The sequence below is a fragment of the Dermacentor andersoni genome, chromosome 2 (genome assembly GCF_023375885.2).
Source record: "Dermacentor andersoni chromosome 2, qqDerAnde1_hic_scaffold, whole genome shotgun sequence".
Taxonomy (NCBI): domain Eukaryota; kingdom Metazoa; phylum Arthropoda; class Arachnida; order Ixodida; family Ixodidae; genus Dermacentor; species Dermacentor andersoni.
The window spans coordinates 185489462-185517054 of NC_092815.1; the positions used below are offsets into that span (position 1 = coordinate 185489462).

The following is a 27593-nucleotide window of genomic DNA, read 5'->3' on the forward strand; positions in this document are numbered from 1 at the left end:
ACGCGGAATTGGAGGCCTTTTTTCCATCATATCAGGGGTCATTTGACGAACAAGACATCCACACAAACTGGTCAATGTTTAAACATAAAATGAATGAATTGACTAATAAATATATTCCCAAATGCAACTTCCGCGCTAACCACCACAGGCCATGGTTTACCAAGACTCTGGGAAGATTAGAAAATAAAAAGAAACGCCTTTTCCGAAGTGCTAAACTGAGCAGAACAGACTGCGCATGGGAAAAGTATTACGCTGCTGAAGAGGCGTATTTGGTCGCAGTAAAAAACGCTAAACGTTCCTTTTACCACATCGATTTGCCAAACATACTTACAGATAACCCGACTAAATTCTGGCAGCTTTTAAACCCCCAATCTTCGCGCGTTGTTACCCTGACTGACGATTCTGGACGTGTTATTTCAGACGTTGAGTGCGCTAACATATTTAATTCTGCCTTCGCATCTGTATTCACTAAAGAACAAAAACCACCACCCCTCATGACAGCCAGTGACCCTACAATTGCAATGCCAGCCGTTACGTTCTCAGAAACCGGCATATCCCTTCTTATAGATAAGTTAAAACTTTCTTCATCTAACGGCTTTGATGAAATCAACACAAAGGTCTTGAAAAACACTCGCCACACGTCTGCCAAGTTTTTATGCTTACTATTCTCGCACTCCATTTCTACAGGTATCATACCCCACGACTGGAAAGTGGGGAAGGTCGTCCCAGTCCACAAGTCGGGTAAAAAAGATTCACCACTTAACTACCGCCCCATATCACTTACCAGCATACCCTGCAAGCTCATGGAACACGTCATTTACTCTTTAACAATGCAGTTTCTGGACTCAAATAATTTCTTTCATTCATCACAGCATGGATTTCGTAAAGGTTACTCCAGTGAGACTCAACTAGCCATTTTCGTTCACGACCTGCATGCCAACCTTGACGCTAACCTACAAACCGACGCAATCTTCCTCGACTTTGCTAAGGCATTTGACAAGGTACCCCATAACCGCCTATTTCTGAAACTTTCCAGCCTAAACATGCATTGTGACATACTAGCATGGATAAAAGAATTCTTGACTCACCGCTCCCAATCAGTCGTCATTAATAAACAAATGTCTAACTTACTACCAGTTTCCTCAGGGGTACCCCAAGGATCCGTCCTAGGGCCTCTTTTGTTTTTAATTTATATTAACGACCTACCTTAGAAATTAGATTGCCATATTCGGATGTTTGCCGACGATTGCGTTATTTACAAAACAGTTACTCACACCTTTAACCAACAATCCCTACAAAATAACCTAAATCTGGTACAAAACTGGTGCAACGACTGGCTAATGACACTTAATATAAAGAAATGCAAATATATATCTTTCCACCGTCACAGTAATCCTCTCCTGTTTCCCTACACTATCTCTAACGTTCCTATCGACCCTGTCCAATCATATAAATATCTCGGTGTTCATCTTAGTCATGATCTTACGTGGAATAGCCATATCGCGAATATTATCTCATCTGCTAACAAAACGCTTGGCTTCTTAAAGCGTCATCTCCACTCTGCCCCCCTGCATGTTAAGCTACTCGCATACAAATCACTAGTTCGACCAAAATTAGAATACGCATCGCCCATCTGGTCCCCGAAACAAGTATACCTTGCTAATTCACTTGAATCAGTTCAAAACAGGGCAACTAGATTCATTCATTCCTCGTACTCTTTTGATATCAGCATATCATCTTTGAAATCGCAGTCCAACTTACACACTCTTGCACTTCGTCGCCACATTTCTAGTTTGGGCTTATTTCATAAATTCTTTTATTCCGAGCTATCACAGGAACCCTACATCTGCCCTCCCCCACCACGTTTCTCTCTTCGCACCAGACATCAGCAGCAGGTGTCTCGACCACGAGCACACACAAAAACTTTTGCTTCGTCATTCTTCCCCCGGACTGCTTGCGACTGGAACGGCCTTCCCCAAGAACTTGCTGCCATCACATGCCCATCTATGTTCCTTAACCAAATTACGCGTGCGCTTGCATCACAATAATCATTTTTGTTTGTATACCTCGTTCAAAATTCTTCTGTATACTGTTGTTAACCTAATGTGTCCCACCCCCTATGTAATACCCTCACATGAGGGTCTTTAAGGAAATAAAGTGAAGTGAAGTGTACAACATCCTTGTTTAAAGAAAGCAGGCTCTGTATCATAAATACGTGGGCAGTTTTTGCTGCAGTCGATGAGTTTACCGCAGCACCAGTAACCAACCCAGCCTTGTAATGAAAAAATGATTGAAGGTGAATCTCATCAATCGTTAACGTTACTGTCTTTTCATGCTCTTTATATGTGCTTACAATGCGCTTTGCATAGGAAAGAAAGCTACATTCTTGCTGCTCCGTTTCAAGGCGTACATCGTACGATGAACAGTCTTCTGATCGTATCAGGATGCGGCATCTTAAGCTTCATCGAACTTCTCAGGAATATATATGCATGAAGTGAAATTGTGAACAAAAGGCTAGCAAAAACCAATAAATCGGGGGGATATCGGCCAGCATCATTCAAAACAAGATCAACTTGACTCTTCAAGAATTTAAGCACTTCCAAATGCCATTCTTGCAACTCGCATGCGAAATGTTTTCCACTTACTTCCTCTAGCAATGTCGAAACCAATGTCAGTAGATGACGGGCCTTTTCAGAACGCTCAGTGCTGATATCCTTACGTGTCTGTTCGATCACGTGTAACACACTTTTCAAATCTCTCAAGTCGCACAGCTTTTCAGGAACTAAAACATCACCACACTTCCTCACACCCGTTTCAACAAAGAATACTTCGACGCGCAGGTCTGTGGACACGATCACCGAAGTACGGACTGCAGGAGCAGATTGAAGTGACAAGTCCAAAAAGAAAACCTTGGAGCCCTTCTTCAAAACTGTCCAGAATTCCGAACACTGAAAGCTTGGCAAGCCCTTGAGCAAGTCCGCAAAGCTACCAACCAGATTTTTGGCGTCCTCTTCTGCTTGGGTTTGCTGAGAAAGCATTATTGCTTTTTAGAAATATGTGGCTTCCAAGCACGCTCTTTTGGCAGCCGGCGCTTCTCGAACGCACACTTGCGGACGCGATAAATAGGCAGGGCGATTGGGAAACAAGCTCGGAACTGCAGTTTTCTTCAGACGGATGTTTTTCATGGCAACTTCGACCACTTTTCCTGTCTTGACGTCCGTGTAAGATGTCGTCTTCAAGTAATCCGATGGCAAGAAATACTTTTCACAGAGCTGAAATAAAAAAAAAAAACAAGCCGTTACTGGTATGAAGCTCGACGAAAATGTTGAATTTACAAGCGCGTCGACAGGTGCAGAGACCCATCTCTTGTGCACGCGTGCACGAATGCATTGCGCACTATGCTGACGAAACCTATTCGTCTGGAAACCCAGAATAACGATAGAGAGAAGAAATACTTACCACTCTGTACTTCGTTGGCGAGAAGTCCTTCCGAGGAACTGCTCTCGTCCATGCTTCCCGAGTGGCTCGCTCAGATGGGAACTTGTGCACTCGGACACTTTGTCCTCCGTCATAATTGGACTTGCAGTTTGGTGCGCAATAACAGTAAGGCATCGTTGCGCTTCCGTGCAGGACGAACCACGCACAATCGAAGAAAAGCAATCGCGTTTAAGGCGCAGCATGCCCCACCAAAGCCACCAAGCAAATGCTCCACGCGTTGCCGCTCTAGCGTTGCAGCCACGGAGAAAATTTGTTTTCAGAACGCGCGCCGCGTTCTAGAAACGCAGCGCTCCCCCATCCACCGCTACCATCCGACTCTCGTGACGTATTGACAGGGGAGAGGAGGTGATGCGGAGGCCTTACATTTTTTTCTAGGTGGCTTTGCTCTGCTCAATTGCCTCTGCCTCTCTACAGCGCAGCCGGGGCATGCGTTCTGATACTGCTGCTGTCATGAGCGTTCCTGCTGAGGACCTGCGTGCATAACACGGACGTGCGGCAAACGCTGGTCTGAGCGGAACACCGTCACCGTCAAGCTAAATCTATCTAACCCTCTCACTGGTAACCGACAAACGCCGACGGTTTTCCGCGGCCCTATCGGTCATGACACCTCTTCTCACCCGCCAGACCTGGTCTCACTACCGCATGCTCTTCGGGCAGCCTTTTCCATCAAGCCGCTACCCAAGAATATGCTCGCGGGACACCACGACGCCCGTCGCCAAGCCCGTGCGGCCATGCTTCACGCCAAGTACGCCGACCACCCGGCCATCGCCTACGTGGATGCGGCCCGATACGCCTCGCCCGGGACGCCTTCGCAGTCGTCTCCGTCTCGCCCTCCTCGGCACCCTCGGGGCCGACAATCACGGCCGCCACCGTTCGAACGCCCTACGTCGTCGAGGCTGAGGAGGCGGCCATCGCTTTAGCCGCCACCTCGACCGACGCCAGCCTCATACTCTCCGACTCCAAGCACGCCATCTCCAATTTCGCCCGAGGTCTCGTCTCGCCTACCACCTTACGACTCCTTCGCCCACTTCTACTGGAGGACGAACCGTGTCACATTGAACTGGTCTGGGTCCCCGCCCACTCGGGTCACCCCGGCAACGAGTCGGCTCACCAACACGCTCAAGGATTCGTCGACCGAGCGGTGGGCCCCTCCGCGTCGGACGCCCCGGTGCCGGAGCCCATGGTCACCTACCATGACATTACCCAGCACTATCGCCTCGAACGGTACGCCTACCCACCCCCACATGGCAGTCTTCCCAAGCGGTCCGAGATCGCCTGGCGTCGCCTCCAGACCCGCAACTTTCCGTGCCCCCTAGTGTATTCGCACATCCACCCTGGTGTCATTGATCCACGCTGCTGCCTGTGCGGCGACGTTGCCTCGTTAAACCACATCCTCTGGGGCTGCCCGGAAGTTTCCCGCCCGCCGACCTCGTCTCGCCACCCCCCTCCGACGAACAATGGGAGGCCCTTCTCTCCAGCACCGACCGAGACATCCAAACACGGGTCTTGGCACGAGCTGAAGACTCCATCGTGAAGCACAACCTGGAAGCCTACGTAGCTTAGCCTCCCTTATCCCTTACCCCTTCTAATAATAAAGTTGACACTCACTCACTCCGCGGCCCTCATCCATAATCGAGGTGCGACGCCCCTAACGCCGCATCAAGCGTTTCTCGTCCCGGCCGCGTTCTGACACGCCTCTTATCTGCACTATTCTGTAATTGTTGATCACTATGAAGCGCTCCTGCGCCAAGAATGGGCAGGCACAGAGAAGGCGCTCCAGAGTCTTGGGGTCCCCGCACCTCTTGCAGGCAGGTGACGTGACGTGGGACTTGGCGTACAGCCAGGCCGCAGTTCAAGTGCAGCCAGTCCGCAAGAGCAGGAGCCTGGAATGGTCTCGTCTGGAGAGGCCGTTCTTTGGAAGCGGCTTGGGAGCCTTGCCACTAGCCACTAGTCTCGTGTAGTCCGAAGCCGCTGCCACTCTGGTAACCGGGAAAGCCCAACCGGGATGTTAGACAGCTTTGGCGCAGGTATCGGCTACCCCGACATGGGAGGGCAGCGCGTAGAAGAATATTTTGATTCCGGCGGTGGCTAGGGCCGTTAACTTCGCAAGCAGCCGCACCCCTGTTAGTCCTGCCCGCCGTGGATAGACGAGGGCCTGGAGCGCTGGCTTAGAGTCGCACACCACCGCCAGCGGCTGCTGTGGAGGATGCTATGCAAGGAGTTTGGCAGCCAGGTGCAGCCCCGCGAGCTCAGCTGCAGTAGAACTTGTAAACGCGGATCCGACACTGTCTGTGACAGGCGAGAGCTGGAACAGTGCACGCCGCTGCTGCCGACCCGCTGGCGAGGACTGAACCGTGAACACCAGCAGGTGTCCTTCCAACTCCTCCTGGAGCTTGTAGGCTGCCGCCTGCTGCAGGGCTGCGGCTGGCGCTCTTTGCTTGGCTATCCCTTTGAGGAAAATGTGCACGTTCTGAGGTCGGTGATGGGAAGGAGGAAGAGCCACTGCCACAGGTAGGTGGGTAACAGTGATCAACACTTACAGACGCCACGGCCTTCTAGCGGCCACAGAGACGGACCTGCGGTTTCCGGTGTGTCACCGGCTCATGGCGCTGCGAAGCCTGCTGGAGTTCATAAATTTCACTGGGAATAGACACCCTGTAAGCGCCCACTACAACGCTGGCCACTTTACTGAGGACTGCCACCTGTCGCGCATGGTGGAGTCCATTAGGCCACATCCTTCCTCTCTCTCTCAACTTTCACTTCCCACTTCCTCTCACCTTACGACGCTTCGCCGTGCTACCTCACGGGTTGCAGAATAAAGCATCTTTCCTTTTTATAGATCACTATCATCATCATCGTCATCATCTGCACTATTTCTGCTGCACAAAAGCAGTTCTATGCTCTCTCGCGTGCTGCGCTGTGCAACGTCATCTCCTTGTGTAATCCGTTTCATACATAGCAGTCAATGCTGTGGAGACTACAGACATCTTGCAATGACTTCGTTCGCACTTGCATATAGTTCTATGTCTCTACGCACAACGGTCATTGGCCAGCTCTACAAATCGGCGCTGTTCGTCTGAGGCCCTGAAGCATTCCATAGGGCACTAAAGTTGCTCATACTTTTTATTTCATTCTTTACAAAGCTATTCCTTGGAATTTTGAGAATGAAAGCCCACAAACAAATGCCATGAAATAAAACGTGTTCTACATTAAAATTGCCAGTGGCTTAGCTTGGCTATGCCAGGATATATGTAGCGAAAGCTAAGGCATAGCATGGTTAGCCTTGGTTAATCTTGATTTCAACTCCAGGTTAGTCTGGTTGTCTAGCTATGTTGCGGCGTTTAGCCAGTCACTCGGCGTGCTGTTCGTCTGTTTCCTGGGTGATTCGTTTCCTCTTCATCTCGTTCCGATGTCGATTCCAGGCCTCCTCCTGCTTATCAGAATTGTCACCGTCCATAATGCCGCCTCAACTGTGGTTGCGGCGCACGTCAGCTCTCCTTTTCAATCCTCCGACATGTTATCAGGCATGCGACGCAGCTGGCGAAGCGAGTGGAGGCGAGCGCAACGGCGAGGAACACAGTGTGACGTCATGCCAAACGGCGGTAGCGGAGAGGCGCGGCGCAGCGGCGCAACACCTGTGGCTTAATGCTACTAGTGGCGCATGCGCAGTAGTGATTAGGAGCGAGAGAGAGAGAAATATTTCCGGCGAGGCACGTGTTGTGACGTCATGGGCCTCCTCGGAGCACCGCCACGGCGAAATCGCAAGTTGGCGGCCAGCAAAGCTTTCGCTTTAAAACACGGACAGCTCATGCCTTTTATGCTAAATCTTCTCAGACTGATATATAAAACTGCGAAGCAATAACAAAACATCGGCCTAAGCAAGAGATCGTGTTTCTACCAGAAAGCTGGCCTTCGCGCGTAGCGTTTGACTGATACGCCGCGGTGCTCGCGGGGTTGTCCACGGCGTCTCTTCTGTAGCGGCGCGGCGATGGAGCTGCGCACCACCCCCGCAGCCATAAACAACTCCGCGGGGCGTTCCGCGGGCCTCCCGTAAGCGGACCTTCGCGCGTGTTGGACACCAGGCACACGGGCACATGATCCGACTCACTGTGCCGAACGTCGTGCGCGAGCTCCCTTTTCTTATTACTTTGTTTACTGCTTTCCTTTCGCACTAGGTCCGCGCACCGCACTTCTCTATGCTCCTTTTCCCTCTTTTCTCCTCTCTCTCTCTAAAGCCCTCGCCACTTCCGGCGCGCTGCGCGCGCCCGCTCAAATCTCTTTTTGGACAGAATAAACTAGACCTTGTTACCGAAAATACGTGTGTCCGTCTCGTTTACCACGGCTTTACAAAGTTTTCTTCGCGGCACTGTCGAAGTTATTGTGGAGCCATGCACAGCAACGAGATGCAACCAGACACTGAACTTACGGGCACGACTGAGCAACAAGACGTATCTGCGGTTTCCATCCGACTCCCACCATACTGGGACCGCAACCCTGCACTTTGGTTTCTTCAAGCGGAATCGCAATTTATTCTCTCTGGCGTTCACACGGAACAACGCAAGTACCACCTAGTTGTTTCGGCACTGTCGCCTACTGCTGCAGAAGAAGCTGCCGATCTGCTTTCTGGACCGGCTTCCGCTACTCCATACAGCGATCTTAAGGCTGCACTTCTCCAGCGCACAACAACATCGCAGCGAGCCCGCATGCAGCAGTTGCTCTCCGCAGAAGACTTGGGAGACCGTCGGCCAAGCCAGCTCCTTCGCCGTATGCAACAGCTCATGAGCGGCAACACAACAGTAAACGACGACCGCGTCCTTCGGGAATTGTTCATGCAGCGCCTTCGAGTAAACGTTCAGATGATACTCGCTACAGCCACGGTAATGGACCTCAACAGCCTGGCCAGCCTGGCGGACAAAGTCATGGAGGTGGTGACGCCAGCGGTGTGCAACGTAACACCATCAAACACCACTGCGAGTTCAGTGCCGCAAACATCTTCCTCCGCCGCTTCTCCCATCGACGTGCTCTGCAATCGACGTGCTGCGGAGCGTCATCGCAATTCACCCCGTCACGGAAGGTACCGCAGCTCGAGTAGATCACGGCGTCCAAGAGAAGAACGCTCCCGGTCTCAAACGCCATCACGGGTATGCTTTTATCACCGCCGCTTCGGGCAGGAGGCGCGCCACTGCCTCCGTCCTTGTGCATGGCAGGGAAACCAGCCGGCCGACCTTTAATGGCGACAACCGGTCAGGGCCAAAGCAAAAGTCGCCTATTACATGTCATGGACAGAACCACAGGCCAGCACTACCTGGTGGACACCGGGGCGGAGGTCAGCATTATTCCCGCGCGACGTTCCGACCGAACTACACCGCCGACCTCCTATCTTCAAGCTGTCAACGGTAGCAGGATACCTGTTTACAAGTCGCGGTCCCTCACCCTGAACCTTGGCCTGCGCCGCGTGTTCCTTTGGGTTTTCCTCGTCGCTGACGTTCGCCGTGCTCTTATTGGCGCTGATTTCCAGGACCACCATGGACTGCTGGTCGATGTGAAACGCCAACGCCTGCTGGACACTGCTACGTTGCTCTCTGTTCATGGCGTCGTTTCCTGTGACTCGCCTATAGTCGCCCCAACCACAACAATTGCTGGTGATCCTTTTGCTTGCCTCCTTCAAAAGTTTCCCAACCTCACGCGACCACCCGACTGGACAAAGCCCGTACAACATGTTGTACGTCATCACATCCTAACAACTGGTCCACCTGTATTTGCTCGCCCACGACGACTCGCCCCAGACAAACTGAAAATTGCCCGAGCAGAGTTCGAACACATGTTGGAACTTGGAATTATACGACCATCGTCCAGCAGCTGGGCGTCTCCGCTCCATCTGGTCCCCAAGAAATCAGGTGACTGGAGGCCATGTGGGGACTACCGATCCCTGAATGCAAAAACCATTCCGGACCGGTACCCACTGCCTAACATCCAAGATTTCACGTCGGCACTGGATGGCACTACAGTATTTTCCAAAATTGACCTGGTGCGAGCCTTTCACCAAATTCCTGTCGCACAAGAAGACATTCCAAAAACAGCAATTACCACTCCATTTCGCCTCTTTGAATTTTTGAGAATGCCATTCGGTCTCCAAAATGCTGCACAGACATCACAGCGGTTCATCGACACAGTCACACGTGGTCTGCCGTTCGTTTTCGCCTACGTTGACGACTTGCTTGTGGCAAGCTCATCCCACGAAGAGCACCTCCAACATCTCCATCAGCTTTTTGAGCGCCTATCAGCAAATGGTATCGTCGTCAACACTGCCAAGAGCGAGTTCGGAGTACCATCACTTGATTTTCTCGGCCATCGCTTGGATAACAACGGCATCCGCCCTCTTCCTCACAAAGTGCAAGCCATCATGGAGTTCCCCAAGCCAGTTTCAATCACTAAGCTACGCCAGTTTCTAGGCCTGGTAAACTTTTACCGCCGATTCATTAGAAACTGTGCTATGCTGCTGGAACCCCTCGAGCGTTTGCTTTGCGGCAAACAATCGTCAACTGCACTGCCCTGGGACAGCACAACAGATGAAGCCTTCAACTCTATCAAGCACGCTATGGCCGATGCCACACTGCTAGCTCATCCCAACCCCAGCTATCGTTGTCGCTCATGACGGATGCCTCCAGCTCTGCGGTCGGAGCGGTACTACAACAAAAAGTAAACGGTGGGTGGCAGCCCGTTGCCTTTTTCTCAAAACGCATGACCCCCGCACAAACACGTTACAGTGTTTTCGGCCGTGAGTTGCTCGCCATATTTCTCGCCGTGAGGCATTTCCGGCACCTACTTGAAGGCCGCTCATTCACAATGTTCACTGACCACAAGCCTCTCACCTACTCAACCGGCCGCTCTGAATCATTATGTACTCCACGTGAGGTGCGCCAGCTCGCCTTCATCTCAGAGTTTTCAACTGACATACGCCACGTCAGCGGCGTTGACAACTCACCAGCTGACGCTCTCAGTCGCGTGGATGCTATCACACGCAGTCGCTCCAAGAGCTCTATCTCAACATCATTTCCTTTCAACCTCCAAGAATTGGCTACAGAACAAGCTAGTGATTCTGAGCTCCTTCACCTACGTGACGCGTCAACATCTCTTCAGCTTGAATCAGTTACCTTTGAAGATGTGCCAATTGTTTGCGACACCTCCACGGACACATCTCGGCCTTACCTAACCACCTCTTTCCGCAAGCAAATATTTGACTCATATCGCACTCTTGCACACCCAGGCATTCGCGCATCTCAAAAGCTTGTGTCATCACGCTTCGTCTGGCCGGGCATGAACGCAAATATCAGGGACTGGGTCCGCTCGTGCGCACCTTGTCAGCGCGCGAAAGTTCAGCGGTACCCTGTCCCCCCTACAAAGCCTTTCTTGCAACCCGACGAACGTTTCTCCGTTGTGCACGTCGACATTGTCGGCCCGCTACCCCCATGCCAAGGCTATCGCTATCTTCTGACATGTGTCGACCGCTTTACCCGCTGGCCCGAAGCGACACCTATCCCCGACATGTCTGCAGCTACTGTCGCCGCAGCTTTTGTGTCCATTTGGGTATCCCGATTTGGCTGTCCAACGAAAGTTGTCACTGATCGAGGCCGGCAATTCGAGTCGTCCCTTTTCACGGAGCTACTTCAACTTCTCGGAACAGCACGCTTGCGAACTGCCTCCTACCACCCTCAAACAAATGGCCTCGTCGAGAGATTTCACCGCCATCTCAAGGCAGCACTCACAGCGCACGGCTGCCCAAACAAGTGGGTTGACAGACTTCCGCTCACGCTTCTCGGAATTCGATCTGCCTTCAAAGAGGACCTCTCCTGCGCTACTGCGGAGCTTGTTTACGGCACCTCGCTTCGCCTGCCAGCCGACTTCTTCGAAGAAAAGACCCTCACCTCCTCTGTAACAGCAAGCGAGTACGTCGACCAGCTTCGCGATGTGTTCCGAAACCTCCGTCCGCAGCCTACACGTTTTAACAAACCCCGTGCAGTGTACATCACTTCAGACTTGCAGACAGCCACACATGTTTTTGTGCGTTACGGCCCCGTGCGCGGCTCGCTTCAGCCCCAATACCTCAGGCCATTCCCCGTTTTAGAACGTTTTCCTTCTAACTTCGTCGTCGACGTAAATGGGACACGGGATACGATCGCGCTTGAGCGACTCAAGCCAGCATTCAGCGAGGCACCCGCGCTTAATTATCTCGCCTTCCCGGGACATGCGGACTCCGCCTTGCAAGTGCGCGGTTCGTCACCGCTTCGTCGCGTGCACTGGGCTGCCACTTGTGCATTTTGAGCATCGTTCGTCGCTTCCGCTTCCTCTCTAATAAGGGGGAGCAATCTGTAGCGGCGCGGCGATGGAGCTGCGCACCACCCCCGCAGCCATAAACAACTCCGCGGGGCGTCCCGCGGGCCTCCCGTAAGCGGACCTTCGCGAGTGTTGGACACCAGGCACACGGACACATGATCCGACTCACTGTGCCGAACGTCGTGCGCGAGCTCCCTTTTCCTATTACTTTGTTTACTGCTTTCCTTTCGCACTAGGTCCGCGCACCGCACTTCTCTATGCTCCTTTTCCCTCTTTTCTCCTCTCTCTCTCTAAAGCCCTCGCCACTTCCGGCGCGCTGCGCGCCCCCGCTCAATTCTCTTTTTGGACAGAATAAACTAGACCTTGTTACCGAAAAGACGTGTGTCCGTCTCGTTTACCACGGCTTTACACTTCTTTGCATGTGTAGCAATGGCGCCTTCCTTGTAGCACACCAGGCATCGCACCACCGAGTTGAATATAGCGACCGCGTTCGCGCCCTTCGTGTTTGTGCTTCGACGCTGTGGTGCTCGCTGTGCATGTTCGCGACGTCTCTTTGTATTTCAAGCATATGTGCTTTCCCTGTGGCACCACAGGCTTCGCACCGTCGACATCAATGTAGCGTCCGCGACTGTGTTCGCGCCATTTCAGTCTGTGCTTCGACGCCGTGGTTCTCGCTCTCTATGTTCGCGGTGTTTCTTTGCATGTCTAGCACTTGCGCTTTCCGTCTTTGGGCCTGGCGAACCCCCAGAATCAAGGATGTTCCGCCGGTGACATGCAGCTGTCACGGTTGATGTTCGTGCTTCATCATTAAATTCGCTTCAATACACTAACGTCGCCCTCCTTACCTTCACGAAGAGGCCACTGACCGAGGACAGGGTCATTGTCAGGTACTCCAGGGGAAATCAACGACGGGGTCACAGTTTGCCACGCGGTTGACTCGTATTGTGCCACGTCGGAGACAGGTGCACCAGGTTGGAGACGCGTGTGCCAAGTTGGAGACAGGTGTGCCGCATTGGAGACAGGTGCACCACGTTGGAGACAGGTATACAACATCGGTAACAGGTGTGTCACATTGGAGACAGGTGTGCCACGTTGGAGACAGGTGCACAACGTCGGGAACAGGTGTGTCACGTTGGAGACAGGTGCACCACGTTGAGGACAGGTGTGCCACATTGAAGAAGGTGCGCCCCGTTGGAGACAGGTGCATCACTTTGGAGACAAGTGGCGGTTCGGCGTTTGTGATTGGGCAGTGAATTCCCTCGTCGAGGGAAAGAGGGAAATAAACGGCCTAGAAAGCGGATGCGGAAGGCTGTGAGAGGGAGACGCTTGAACATGCTCCGATAGCTGGAGCCGTGCTGAAAAGTGAACCGTGTACCTTTTTCTTTTTAATATAATACTTATTTATAATTCTTCGAACGTCGCCCAGAACCCTGATTTCTCCCGGCACCTGGCACGGCACCATCCATGGAACCTTCGTGGCTCCAAGGACCCCCGACTGTAACAGCACCCTGAGGCACAAAAGGCATCGCAACGTCGAGATCAATGCAGCGTCCGCGCCCTTTCAATATGTGCTTCAACGCCGTGGTGCTACCTGTGTAAGTTCGTGGCAATGCTTGCCCGTAGCCAACGTTCACGAAGTGAAACGTCGTTGCAATTTTTGTCCGCAACTGGGCGCAATTGTTTTTATTGCCATAGCTGTTATAGGGACAGTCCAGGTGCATTTCTGCCTTCGCTGTGAGCTTCCGTATGAGTGAAAGCGTGTGATGTGAGCTGGCGAGCGCGCTTCAATCTCGCGGGCGCGAGCGAGGAACGCCGCCCAGATGCGTGCCCTCTGCTGTGGCACGCGAGGCAGGGCAAAGGGCAGTGGTGTCTGGCGAGGGAGGAAGCGCGTGCTCCTGCGGCGGCAGCTAAGGTGCCTCGATGTCCTCCTCGCCCGCCGCTTCCTACAGAGTGGAGACAACCGCGGCATCCGATATGGCGTTAGCCATGCGAGTGGCGGATGCCGTAGTAGACGCCTTGGGCGGAAGCCGTAGGGACGCGTTGCCGACGCTCGAGTGTTTTGAAAGCGGTCAGCGACGCGAGCGAAGTGCACGCCCGCGCGGGCCAAATTTTAAAGCGATCTGCGATATTAGCAGAGTACGCATAGAGCCGGTAGCTTCGCATGGGCTGTGCTTTCGACGTTTAGTTCGCGTTGAAGCGACAGATGCGCGGAGGCCAATGGGCACGCGGCTATGCCATGATTCCTAACTCCAGTGTTTTTACAGACAGTTTCCGCTGTCATCGAGCGAGGTATGCTCATAATGACCTGTGCTCGCGTGACACCATGCTCGTTCATTTAGTTAAAACACGTTGACGGGCTAGTTGCTTTGAATGCATGACAGAATGTGTAAGCGCGACTGAACAAGGACCTAGAAACAAGAAGATACACAAGGACAGCGCTCTCTCTGTGCTTCTGTTTCCTTCTACGTCCTCGTTGAGTCATGCTTACGCATCTTGTCATACTTAATTTAGGCAGAAGGCGAATGCTTACAAGTTTACACAGCCGATAAAACTAATATCCTTACTTTGTACAACTGTATACTTATTTGCTATCGCAATCGGCGCTTTGCCTTTCAGGCGAGACAGCGAATTTTTATATATGCTCAGTTTTAAATGAAACAAGGTTTAATCCTTAGGAACAAACACACTGTGGTGTACTGTTGCTAACGGGTTGTTTTCGATGAGTTTTATGTTTTTGTTGTTATTTTCTGGGTTTTATTTTTTATTTTGCCCGTCGAGAAGAGCCTCGCGTGCATGCTCGCGCCAGCGAACGCTCTTGGCGCTCAGCGAAGCATGGACAGAAAGCGCAGAGTGAAAACGTTTCCTGACCAAACTTCTTGCACAGCTTCCACAGCGTTGACAGCTATGTACGGAACGGAAATATGTGTTACAGTGTCTGTTAGCAACCGGTATGAGAAGCTCATGCCACGAGGACTTTATGATCGCTGTGGTATACACTGGGGTTTTGAGTTGTCACAGTTGCCACGTTCTTCGCCAACGTTAGGTCGACACACGAGTCACTGATGGTGGTTGGTAGTTTCTTTTCTGTGCAACACTTTAGCACAAACACTTCGAAGACAAAGTCTCCGAACCACTTGTTTTCCTGTTTGGAAATGTCGACGTTAAACTCCCCCACCACGACGAAAGGCGTAGTGGTATCTGTCGCCAACACCGCGAAGTGCGTTCGCATGAACCGCTCTACGTTGGCCTTGGAAGTGCCCGGCGAAGTGTACATGGTGAAGATGACGATTCCATCACGGGTTTTCACGGCACACACATCGCCGCAGTCAACCGGGTCAGATTTAAGCGTGTAAGCGGTCACGCACGCTTCTTGCGTAGACGGCGACTTTGGCAGAGCGGTTCGCACTTCGTTTCGCGGCCGTTATTGCAACGTAGCCGGTCACTTCGGCGACTATGTCCGTCCACGTTTCCGAGAAACAAAGCATCTGAACCTCGTTGAGTACGAAGTCATGCGTTATATCTTTGGAATGAAGACCAAGCGATCTCACGTCGAGAGAGGCAAGCGAGATCGTGTGCGGTTCCCGCAACACGGCAAGGTACGCCTTCGTGACGGTGGCCAGGTGATGGAGCCGAGTTTTCTGCAGACTGCCACGAAAGAATCACCGGTTGTTAGAGGTAAACAGCTTCGCTGCAAAAGTGCGGCCTGCCGGGTGCATCGAAAACGCTGTCATCTGCCGTGGTACCAGCATTCGAGGACTGCTGTGCGGGATCGGCAAAGGAAATGCGCAAGGAACGCTCTTGGAATGCCGTCGCCCGTGAAAACCGTCGCGTCTCGTCCCCGACCGCTAGTTCTGTTTGGCCCACCCAAGCGGCCGAGAATGGAACTACGGCTGAGACATTCGCTCCCATTGCAGCCAGGCTGACGTGGCAGGACACACTTTTTTTTTATCCAGTGGCCGTGCTCAAGCAACACCACCTAGACAGCACAAGACCTGTTAACTTCGATACATGACGTCATGCTACTGGCCCGAAATTTCCCTTGCCGAGGCCTGGCATGACGAAGCGGTGTCGTCAAAATCATGACGGCTTGCTCAGGAGCATATCGATTAGGTGCTATGGCGGTCGGGCCAGCAGCATGAAGTCGTGGACGGCAGTGAACAAACCTTGTGCTATCTAGGTGGTGCTGGCTCAACCACACTGCTAAAATTGCGATCGCTTTCAATGTCTTGCCTTGGGGTTAAACTGCCTCTTTTCCGATTTCTTTTTGAAGTGATCATTCGTAATAGTTAAATGTCAGCTGTAGCTGTCGCAGCATATGTAAAAAGTGAAATTACGGGCGAACTTGTTTCTGTCATCGAAAAGGGAAAAGAGAAGTGTACACAAAAGACGGATTTTAAGATTTTTTTTTCTAGAGAGCAAACGTACGTAGCAAGCTCGAGTTTTCTTGTTCATTCGCATTTGTAATTTTTTCTGCTCCAGGTTGGGTAATTTCGACGACACCGTTTACGCCAACTTCAATATGACGAATGTCAGCAGCGGCTCCGGCCTCACCAAGTACACAAACGACTTCTTCGACCAGTCACTGACGTGGCAGGATGTTAGTTGGCTCAAGAATGTCACAACGCTACCCGTAGTACTCAAAGGAATCATAACCGGTAAGACACAATTGTTCAAATCTGTAAATACCAAGCAGCGAGCTTACGGATCGTCGAGTGGAATGTACTACAGGCAAATCGAATGGATACCTTATACAATGATAATTGCAAAATGCGCACATTCATGCACTTTGCAACAAATAGTTTAAGAGAAATTTGTGGAGAAAGAATGAACGATGATTGTTAATCTCATCGAATAGCCGAATGCATTATTAACAGAAATGTGTGCTTCACGACAGATATTTGTAGCAGCGAAGATATTTACGTAGCGTATTTTTTTGCTTCATTGCGTTTTCCGCATAAAGTGGAACCGTTATCCAGCAAACCTATGTCGGTAGTATAAGTAGACAGCATGTCCGTTTCAAAGACCTATAGACCTTTTGCATAATACCGCCAATACTGTGCGCATATTGGTTTAGACATACAGGCGAGCGCATAGCCTCCCACGTCCTGCGACAGGTCTTATTGAGTTTACGCGGTGTTCGCACACATGCACACACATAGACTCTCGCTCGCTCGAACGCGCACACACGCAGCATGTTCGTCGCATACCGAGGTCCAGCGATTGTAAGCTTCGTTAGGGGTAACACGACAGCGAGAAATTACGTCGAGAAGAGCGCCGGGTTAGGTAAGTTGGTCGACGTTCATGATTACGGCAACGCAAAGGACAAGTACGAAGCGGAACGTGCTTGTGAGCGCCGTGTTGTCGTCCCACTTCGTCCGTGTCCTTTACACTGCCGGTAACAACGAGCAACACCTTGGCCGACTCCAGCCTTTTCACCCCGAAGGCATCGCTGACTGCTACGACGTGAAAGCGCTGAAGTGGAGAAGCTCTAACTGTGGGAGCTACAACTTTTGCCGAGTCTTAAGTGATTGTAGATTAAATCAGAGAAAATTACGTGAAAAGAATTATAGGGCATACTATATTCGTATAACACGTGAAGCGAAAGCCTCCTGCACACTTAGTTATGGATTAAGTTAGAGAGAGAAAAACTTTATTGCAATGGAAAAGATTTGAAGGAGGGGTGGTCGGAGCATCTCAGTCCAGGGCCCCGCTGGCCTCTGCCGCCTGCCTGACCTGGCTAATTAAGGACTTTTGTCCTGCCAGGTCGGAGCGGGCGAGCTGTGCCTCCAACTGCTTCATTGTGTTACTGGTATTTTGCCTATGAGGGCGCTTAGTGCACTCCCAGGTTATATGTATTAGCGAAGGTATGCCACTGCACCAAGGACAGTTGGGCCTATAACGAGTGGGATACATGGCGTTTAGCAATTTTAAATGGGGGAATACCGCGGTCTGTATTTTACGCCAATCGGCGGCCTCTTCCCCGTTAAGTTGTAGTTGAGGCGGCGGGTATTTTCTGTGGACTCCACGCTGATGAGCAAGGATGTCTTTGGCATTTAAATTGGTGGAATTTTTTTGAGGGATAGTGCGGGTGGTTGGGGTTAGAAGAGGACGCCGTCGCTCGGTTAGTGAACCCTCGAGCTAACGCGTTAGCCTTTTTGTTCCCCTGTACCCCCGCGGCGCCCGGGCACCAGAGTAGGCGATGAAGGTGGTTGAAGGATTTGGGGATTATCGCGAGGTTAGCCGTAGTCACGTGTTCCTTGAGAAACATGCCACATGCCTCCTGGGAGTCCGTGACCACGACCGAGTCCCTTTGCGAACGCTCCGCGTGAGCGAGTGCGATCGCCACTGCTAATATTTCAGCCGAGGTGGCGGATCCCGCCGTGGCGGACGCGGTAATTTGCTGTTGGCTGATTGCGTTCACGACTGCCAGGGCGTACCACCTTTGGTAGCGCTGCCCGATCGCCTCTGCATACACAGCTGCCTCCGTGTAGTACGTGTACCTGTGGTTATTAGAGTACGCTGATTGAATGTATTGTGCGCGTGCTTTGCGCCTTTCCTTGTTGTACTCGGGATGCATATTCTTTGAAATTGGGGCTACTGTAAATTTGGATCTCATCGAAGGAGGGAGAGGTACGGCCTGCTCTGTGAGATAAATGGGGTATGCTGGAATATTGAGTCCAGCCAATATTGCCCTACCAGCTTTTGTGAAGCTGAGGCGCTCTCTCTGTCGCATCAGGGTGGCCTGCCTCAGTTCGTAGAAAGTATTGTGCACTCCCAAAACTAACATGCGCTCCGTTGAAGTACATTTAGGCCGGCCCAGAGCAGCTTTGAAAGTGGTTCGGATTATTGTGTTAGCCTGCTTTTCCTCCTCCCTGTTCAGGATTTGGTACGGTAAGCCATACGTGATTCGACTAACCACTAAGGCCTGTACGAGCCTTAGGGTATCGTCTTCTCGCATTCCCACTTTTTCGATACGTCACGCGACGTATCGTTTGGGCTATGTTGTGGGCTGTGGATTTGAGGGTCTTGAGTGTCTGTACTGCTCTCCCGTCGCTCTGAAGCCACAAACCTAGGACTCGCATCGTGGATACCTCTCGGAATGATTGGCGCTCAACCACGATTGTAATCGATCCTCTGGATTTGTCGCCTTTCAAGTGTATCCGGATGATCTCAGATTTTTCGGGTGTGCACTTCAGGCCACTCCATGCAGAAAATTTCTCCACCGCTAATACCGCACCTTGGAGCGTATACTCCTTATCCCCTAGTGAACCTCTGCTCGTCCACAGCGTGATGTCGTCCGCGTAGAGCGTGTAACCTAGGTCGGGTATCCGATCCAGATCGCGCGCGAGGCCACACATCGCCATGTTGAAGAAAAGAGGAGATAATATAGCTCCTTGAGGTGTTCTTTTGTAAGACACTTTAAATAAATTCGAAGTGATTTGGCCAATACTGATGCTCGCCTCGCGGTTGGAAAGAAACGCTCTTAAGTAATTATATGTGCGCTGACCACAATCCGCGAGTTCGTGTTCCTCCGATATTGCGGCGTGAGAGACGTTGTCGAAGGCTCATTTGAGGTCTAGTGCTAGGACTGGTCTCTCGTCGCCGTACGGTATATTAGTTAGAATTTCGTCTCTAAGTAGGAGGAACGCGTCCTGGCAAGATAAACCCGTGCGAAATCCTATCATGGAGTGCGGGAACCAGTTCCACTCTTCCAGGTATCGCTGCAATCTGCTATGGATAACCCTTTCATAGAGCTTACCTAGGCAGGACGTGAGCGACACCGGCCGTAGTGTATTAATCAACGGATTCTTTTTTGGTTTGGGGATCAGGGTTATTTTAGCCAATTTCCACTCTTGGGGCAAGTCTCCCTTGACCCAGCACTTGCTATTGAAAGACTTTGTTATTTTCGCTAGGGCTACCGAATCCATGTTTCGAATCATTGCATTTGTGATCGAGTCTGGGCCCGGTGCCGAGTTTTTAACTGCGGATTGTGCCGCCTCATACACTTCCGCGTACGTTACTTCTTCGTATAATTTAAGGTTCGCCTCCCTCTCGTATTGTCTCCTCGCGTACGACGATCCCGTGGCAGGTGAGGGTCCTATGTACTTTTCCTGAAGAGCATGGACTAGATCTTGGTCTGGTACCCTCGAAGTTGTCTGCTATAATTTGGAGCTTCTTGTTATTCTCAGTAAGCGTGCTCATCGGGTCTAGCATGCTTCGCAGTATTCTCCACGTACTGGTCGTTCCCAGAGTTCCTGATAGGGTTGCACAGAACGTCGCCCACTCGTTTTTAGCGAGCTCGTTGGCGTGGCCTTGGGCTTGCTCTGCCAAGAGAGCGATGCGTTGTCTCAGGTGTTTGTTTAGACGTTGTCTTTTCCACCTCTTGGCCAGTTTCCCCCTCTCTTCCCATAGGCTGACCAGGTGAGAGTCTATCACCGGCACCTCCGCTGTACGCTCAATGGCTTTAGTGGTGTCCGCGTGTGCACGTCGAAGGAATTCAGTCCATTCTCGCATGTTGGTCGGGGCTGTATCCGACTCCTCCAGCGCTCTCTGGAGTTCTCTATAACGAGGCCAGTCAGTTAATTTAGTCATTCCTATTGTTCTCCGTATGTTGGGCGTGAAGAGCGCTACTCGGATTATGTCGTAATCGCTTCCCAGGTTTTCGTCAAAAGAAACCCATTGTGTGTCTCTGATGTTAATTGTAAAGGCAGGGTAGGGCGCCGTGGTCTCTGCTGACGCTGTTACCCGTTTGCGTCGGTTTGCCGATCTGATTGATTGCCCGTAAGCCCAAGGCCGTTGCGGTGCGCTCGAGTAGGAACCGTTTGGGCGACGTTTTCGCGTATCCCCATAGTATGTGGGGTGCATTAAAGTCACCCACTATCACCGCCTTATCCCTGGTGCCCGCTAAATCTTTTGTTGCTGAGAGAATTTGGGGTTGGTCGTTCCCTTTGCTTTTGGGAGGACTGTACACATTTGTTAATAGTGTGTGTGCCTTACTTCGTTTCTTTGGCATCACACTGATAACTATGGAGTTGGTCTCTCCCTCATTTTGCGGAAGTGTTAATAATTGAGCGTTTATCGACTTGCTCACCAGCGTGGCGACCTTCGAATTTTGAGGATCGCTCAGTGTAGTATCCCTGCAGCTTGGCCGGCTTGGCCCCGACCTCCTGCAGACATATCACGTCCGGAGCGATTCCGGAGTTTTTGATAAACTGGTGGAACACTGCCGCTTTCCCGGAGAAGGAGCGGCAGTTCCATTGCGATATCTGTAATTGTTCGCAATTTTGTATTCGTTGTGATTTCTTAGCGTGATTAGCCATGTTGTCCACTCTTATTTTAAGCCAGTGACGTTTCCGTGTCCGAGCCGTCGGATTCTGTTACGCAGTGGCTTATTTTAGTTTTTGCCGAACCCGCTCCTATCGCAATTGCGCGTTTTTTTGGTGGGAACAGCCTTCGAGACTGCCTTAAGCTGTTCCGCCACGAATACGTTGTGTTTACTTCATACTTCATGCATAAATATTTTCAAGTTTGCCGCGATCATTGTCTGGATCTGCGCTGCCGTTATCTGCGCGTTATTTGAGATTTTGGTTGACGGAGACTGCGCGGAGACGGAGTTTATATCTGCCGCCGCTTTCATTTTGGCTATTTCTTCAGGCTGACGCTGCGTGTCCAGCTGTTGTATTGTGCTATTGAAGCGCGCCTCTAACTCTGACATTTGTTTCTCAAGTGATTGTCGTTTGCGTTCTTCTCCTGAGAGCTGTTGTCTTAGTCGCGCATTTTCCTTTTCAGATTTCTGAATACGTTTATCATTTTCACCAGCATTCTGTTCTGGAGCAGTGGGTGTAACAACCTTCGCCCAGCTCACCTGCTATTTTTTAGGCAGTGGCGAATTCGACCGCTGCGAAGCCCTGGAGCTGGAGGGGTCCCTCGAGGGGGTATTGCTCTTCGCTCTGCTTCCGTGGGGCGATCTCGATCTCGATCGGTGCCGGTAGAAGTCCTCCTCTTCCGTCGACTCGAACCAGCACCCCGGTACCTTTTTGGTGTTCTGTCCCGACCGCTCCCGCGATCGCGACTGGCGAGTCGTCTTCACGCCCTTGGCGGCAATCAGTTTGTTCGGGCACCGACGCGTCTTGTTGCTTGCCGCCCTGCACACGGCGCACTTCACTTCACATTCGTGTCCTTGTGGGCGTGGATTTTCGAGTCCGCTGCCACGGCGTATGTTCTTGGGGTTCGGTGAAACGTCCGAGCGGTGTCCCTCTTGCATGCACTCCAGGCACATTTGGATTGTTGACCTGTACTCCGTACACCGCATCTCTACTCCCATGTAGTACACGCATTTGGGGCGCTTGCCTCCCGAGAAGGTGGGGAGAGCGGTATTTGAGCTTCCTAGCATTCAGGCCCTTTCGATGGTGACTCCTGGGGTCCTGACTCGCAGGTGTTGCTGGAGATATGCTGATTCGGTGTGTGCTGGGAATCCGTGCACCACCCCTTTGTAGCTATCATCTGGATTCCCTACGTACACATTGAAGGGGTGTTGCTTGCCTCGCAGTTCCATGCACGTGATTCGACGAATGACGTCCGCCACTTCCAGTGAAGGTGTGGAGACGATGATGATATTCGTTGCCTCTCGGATTCGCAGTATGAAATCCTCTCCGGTGATTTTTCGCTGGTTCGGTCCGTTTCCTGTGATTATCGTCCCGGTAGCCCGAATAATCGCTTGTGGTATTTCTGTTCTCAGATATTCCTTGAGCATTGGTCCCTTGTGGGGCTTCAGTATTATCCTGATGTCATTCTTCGGTAATGGTGGCAGAGGCTTGCCCTTCCTTGGGCGCATGTTGCGACGACCGATTTGCCCGTCTCCTTTCGCGCCGCCTGCTGATGACTGTCCGTTTATGTTATCCTTGTTGTTGGAAGCCGTTTCCCTGTCGTTGTGCTTGACAGCATCTCGCTGTCGCCGCGATAGAACTAACTGCCAGCCGTCCATTGCCTGGTTGTCGGCGGCGATCTCTTGGCTTTTGCTAGTCCCCGCTTCGGAAATTATTCTTATGTCCCCGTTTTCGTCCGCGTTGCTAACCGGATTCGGGGGAGTTATTTGGAGGTCCATGTCCTCTGATGTAGCCATCTCCTACGCTCGGCAGAAGCGATCTGGTTATTAAGTGGTGAGGCGGTCGCTCACGCGCTAAGCCTGTCGAGGCCTAAAGGGGCTTCCGCCGCTTCGAATTTTCAAAGTCGCGTGGGATGACGAAAAATTCTCTCACGGACTTGAACTTGGTCTTGAAACGGAGCGTTTGTCGAGTGGAAACCGATCGGGTAGTCGAGGCTGGTGCAGTTGATGAGTTTTCGGCTAAAACGTCGATAGTCGGCGTAGCCCATGTGAAAGAGCGTGGTCTGCCGCAACTTCTTCGTCTTCTGATTAAGTTAGAAGTTATAGGATAAAAGGGGTGATACACCTTGTAAGACATAACGAACCTGAGTGTGAAGTATGCGCATGGCGCTTAAGGTAGATGTCCTCAACGACATATGCGGGCACTTAATGTACTAGCTAAAGGTGCAGCATGCTTGTCGCTAGTAAATGTTACAAATGTGTAATGCAAGCCGAACAACATTACGTTGCATCCTCTCAGCAGGGGAAAGCAGCAATCGCGGTCGTACGCCATGCTCCTGCCCCTTCGCACGTTGCACCCCGTTTCTAGCTTGGCGAGCATCCTCGGCCATAGCGTACTTGCAAGGCCTTGTGCGCAATCCGCTAGGGGCCTGGCGAGCGTCCTTCACAGCAGTCCCTCTGGCTTCGCAGTCGACTGTGCCACTGCCGCCACCGCCGCCGCCTGACGTCAGTGACGCAACACCTGTTTTTCTGTCTGCGCGCGCCGCTCGGTTCCCTCTCCAGTCGCCATTAGCTCGGAGAAGGTCACGTGTTTTTTTTTTTTTTTACTACTCGACTACACGTCACGTTTGTTTCAAGGCCATCGCGCAACGAGCCACTTAAGCTTTCGCCTTAATACGAAAGGAAATCAAGACGCGCGGCATGCTGCAATATCTTGTGCACTGGTGTAAAGCAATGCCATGCGATCATAATCAAGCACGGTCAAACTGACCTCGTCAACGCAAGGGTATTGAACCACATCATCACTTCTTGTTGCGGGCACCGTACCGGCATATCATGCTTGGCTCAAGAAACGCGTCTGCTGTCGCCCACAGGGTTTTATAGGCGGTCAACGCAGCTCCTCACGACGGTGCCCTGCATAGCGTAATAGTGTGAATAACGCTGTACGCGTGCTTCTAAATATTGACACGTGTACTTATCTTTATCGGGCGACCACGTTTGGCCGCCTAACAAATGTTATCTCGCAGCGCAGGACGCGCCTGCATGTAAAAGAAGTTTCTGGAATGTTGTCGATGGTTCCGTCCACTGTCTTTCACCGCAACTTGTGTAATCTGATTGCATGTATGCGCGACGCGAATAGTGTAGAACTTTGTGGTAGACACGCGGGTCCCATCGGTTAATCTGGAACATTCGACGACTGATCTATAAAAGCCGACGCGCTTGACCCGCTGATGAGATTTTTCGACGATCACCGACTGTGTTTGACGCTCTCGTTGTGCTATAAGTGTAGCCTGTTTTGTGGGCACAGGTTCGCCCAATAAAATCTAGTTTTGCCTTTCACAGTATTGCTACTGTGTTCTTAACGTCACCACCACGTGACAATATACTTTGTGACTACTGAATCAAAGCTACTGGACTTAATTGTTACAATTTGTGCGAAAAAATTACGAGCCTTTCCACTAAGTGAAGATGGAAGACAGCGAAGCTGTATGGTTCAATAGTTATATTAATTTCTAAATGGTTGTTATTGTACATTGCTTCAATAAAGGCACAAACACATATATCTGCTGTTTGTTTAGTGTCTTATATGTAATTTTTATTTTTCTTGTTGTCTTCATTTTTTGCGTTTTATTTTTTGCATTTCTTTTACTTTTACATATACCCTAACGTCTCGACACGCATCGTCATAGACTACCGTTTCGGCAACAGCATCCATCGCTCCGCCACATTAAAAAATACATTAACATACCTCATAACTTACCAATGAAAGGAACTCCAGTCTCAAATCGCGAAACGTCTCAAACGCTCAAAAAAATAAACAAACAAAACGTTTGTTTCTACGGAACCGTTCTTTTTGTAGTTCGTTCCGATCGCCTTACGACGGGCTCATACTTTTGAGCCGTACTCGTGGTAGTCGCGGTTTGAAAGCTTTTCTGTCTATCCAGGAACAGCAAAAGGCCTGACATTCTGTCAGCTCTTTCAAGCCGTTGCCTTTCTTGCCAATTAGCGTCGTAATAATTGTAACATTATATCGTAATGTCACCTCGTAATAATGCTGCCACGGCTGTGAACGATTTAAATTTCTTCCTCCTAATATCATCGCACACATGGCTTCATTCAGCCGGGACTGAAATGAATTCTCTCACATTCAATGACTGCAATATCTCATTTTCACAGCTGAGGAGATTTCCTGACAGGGGATATATATTTTTTAAGCAATGGTTGTCACGGCACTAGTTTCAACAGCAATACCAGCTGTTTAGTATATCCCACCGCGTGATTATGAGCGCTAAATTTGAGCAGCGCATACATCGGGGAAGCGGTAACATCATTCGTGCTATAAGACGAGTGTTATGCTTTTGGCATTGCTGTGGCTCAACATATGCTGACATGGTGGTTTCCGGGGAATTCGCAGCAGAGGACGCCCAGCTTGCGGTGGAGTATAACGCCAGTGCCATTCTTGTGTCCAACCATGGAGGTCGGCAGCTGGATGGAGCACCGGCCACTGTGAGCATACATACGGCATGCGTCAAACATGCGTGACGATTAAAATTCTCATAATTTTAGTGAGCCGAACTAACAACACTAACAAGCATTAGTTAAACAGCGTTAGAAATGCTTGACAGGTAAGGTACGAGGTTGCTAATTGCAACCATTGCGTTGTATGCTATTCGTTACTTTACCCATGCCGAAGAAAGATTCAGACGAATAGCTCGTCGAACAACTGTCTGCAACTGAATCTCTCATGACGTCGCTTTTCTGGATAATGATTACCTTGTGCGTGGGGGATCATAACATTGTTTCTGCAATAAAACGACATAAGTAATCATAATGATCGCGAATAAATTTCTCAAACATAAATACCCAGCTATATTTTTGGGGGGAATAGTGCTCGCGTCCTGATCGGCTGAAAGAATAAGAGTTGATAAGAGTGACCATAGCTCGCCTGTTAGCTGTCCCTACAGAGTATCTTATGGCTCTGGAGGCAGTAGTACTAGTGCTTCATGTTTAGCCATGATCGCACGATCTAAAGTTGTTTAAAAGTACAGTACTTAATTAAACAGAGAACTCTCAAGTTCCAGGTAAGCATACCAAACGGCCTTACTGGACAACAATATAACGCGTCCAAAATTTCTTGCGGGGCTCCTGAATGACCTATATAATATGAAAGTGAATAGTTCCTACTTTAAGGAACATGCCATCGAAGGCTCACAAATATTTCGTTCAAAAATATAATTCTTCTTCTACAAGATTTACTCCCAGCGACAGCTCTTCACTTTCTTGAACATCAAGTCAGTGCGATCTGAACAATGCGACAGCTTCCAAATAAAAGCAAGAAAGTTTGAAGTGGACAATTGTGTGCTGGTATATGGAGGGCATGTTATCTTTTTTAATGTCGTCTTCAGTATTCCCTACCAATATGAAAAACCAGAGAGTATCACCGTTTTACAAAGGCGGAGATAACAGTAGCGGACGCAATTACCGCCCTATCTGAATTCTCCCGATTGTTTGATGATACTTCTGGAAAAAATCCAAAAGTTTTTTAAAGGGGTCCTGAACCACTCCTCGGGATCCGTGACAAAAACATAGTCCGCGGATAGCATACGCTGCTGGGAATATCTCAGCCAAGTTGTGCAGTTGTGCGCGGCGCATGGAGCTCATAAGCGGAGGTTGAAGTCACCTTTCTCTCAAACGTTTTCATTTCACCGCACGCCTGCTGGTCGCTCTCTTCTGGACGCATAATTTCGCCATATAGCCGATTCCCACACGCGGCTGCTATTGGCCAATATCTGACGTCAGTCAAAACGCATGTTTGGTTGAGTGCGCTTCTTCCTACTGTGTACGTTTATTGACGAAGTTCACTATACAGGCTGAAGGGCAATTGTGCTTTCAAATTTCGATAATAATTACGTACTTCCGGAAGAAGCCTACTATCGTCTGCTCACACTGGGCCGCGGCATCCCGCGTAGGAAACAAACTTAGGCCACCCTGCGTATCCGTGTCGTAGCCGTCGGGTCTCGCCAGGTTCGGCTAGTTTTGAGCGCTCAACCAGCCCCGATCTACGCGAAACTTAAGGTCAAACGATGCTCACGGTTCTCAGCGCGCGCTCACTCGTAGCCGCTCCGTGTAGACGCCTTGGCAGACTAATTGATAGCGCTTCAAAAAATGCACAAGTCGATTAAGGAATTACCTTCCAGAAATAGTGTCATCATCTGTCAGAGATGCACCACGGGCACCTTGTGGCTTCTTGAAGGAGGTTGTCGAAGGACCTCACTTTCTTAAGGCTCGCTTAAGTATACAATATATTTCCACTGGTTCCCGCAAAGAAATTTCCGCGGCACTCAAGACACATTTTTCATGTTCCCAAATATTGTGCGCCTTATTTGCAATGCCATTAACCAGACGTACTCCAGGGATGAGAACATTTTTTCTTCCA

The 27593-nt window shown here is 50.7% G+C and overlaps 2 protein-coding genes across 2 annotated transcripts in view; both read left to right on the forward strand.

The window, feature by feature from the left end:
* Positions 1-27593, forward strand: part of LOC126540826 (uncharacterized) — a 134697-nt gene that overhangs the window by 86154 nt on the left and 20950 nt on the right. Inside the window, exons 5-6 of the mRNA XM_072286198.1 lie at positions 16312-16487; positions 25572-25663. Of these exons, the coding sequence (XP_072142299.1) occupies positions 16312-16487; positions 25572-25663 (268 nt within the window). The remainder of the gene's footprint in view (positions 1-16311; positions 16488-25571; positions 25664-27593) is intronic.
* On the forward strand, positions 7887-8729 carry LOC140216151 (uncharacterized). The gene has a single exon (XM_072286544.1). The coding sequence runs from the start codon at positions 7887-7889 to the stop codon at positions 8727-8729; it is 843 nt and encodes a 280-aa protein (XP_072142645.1).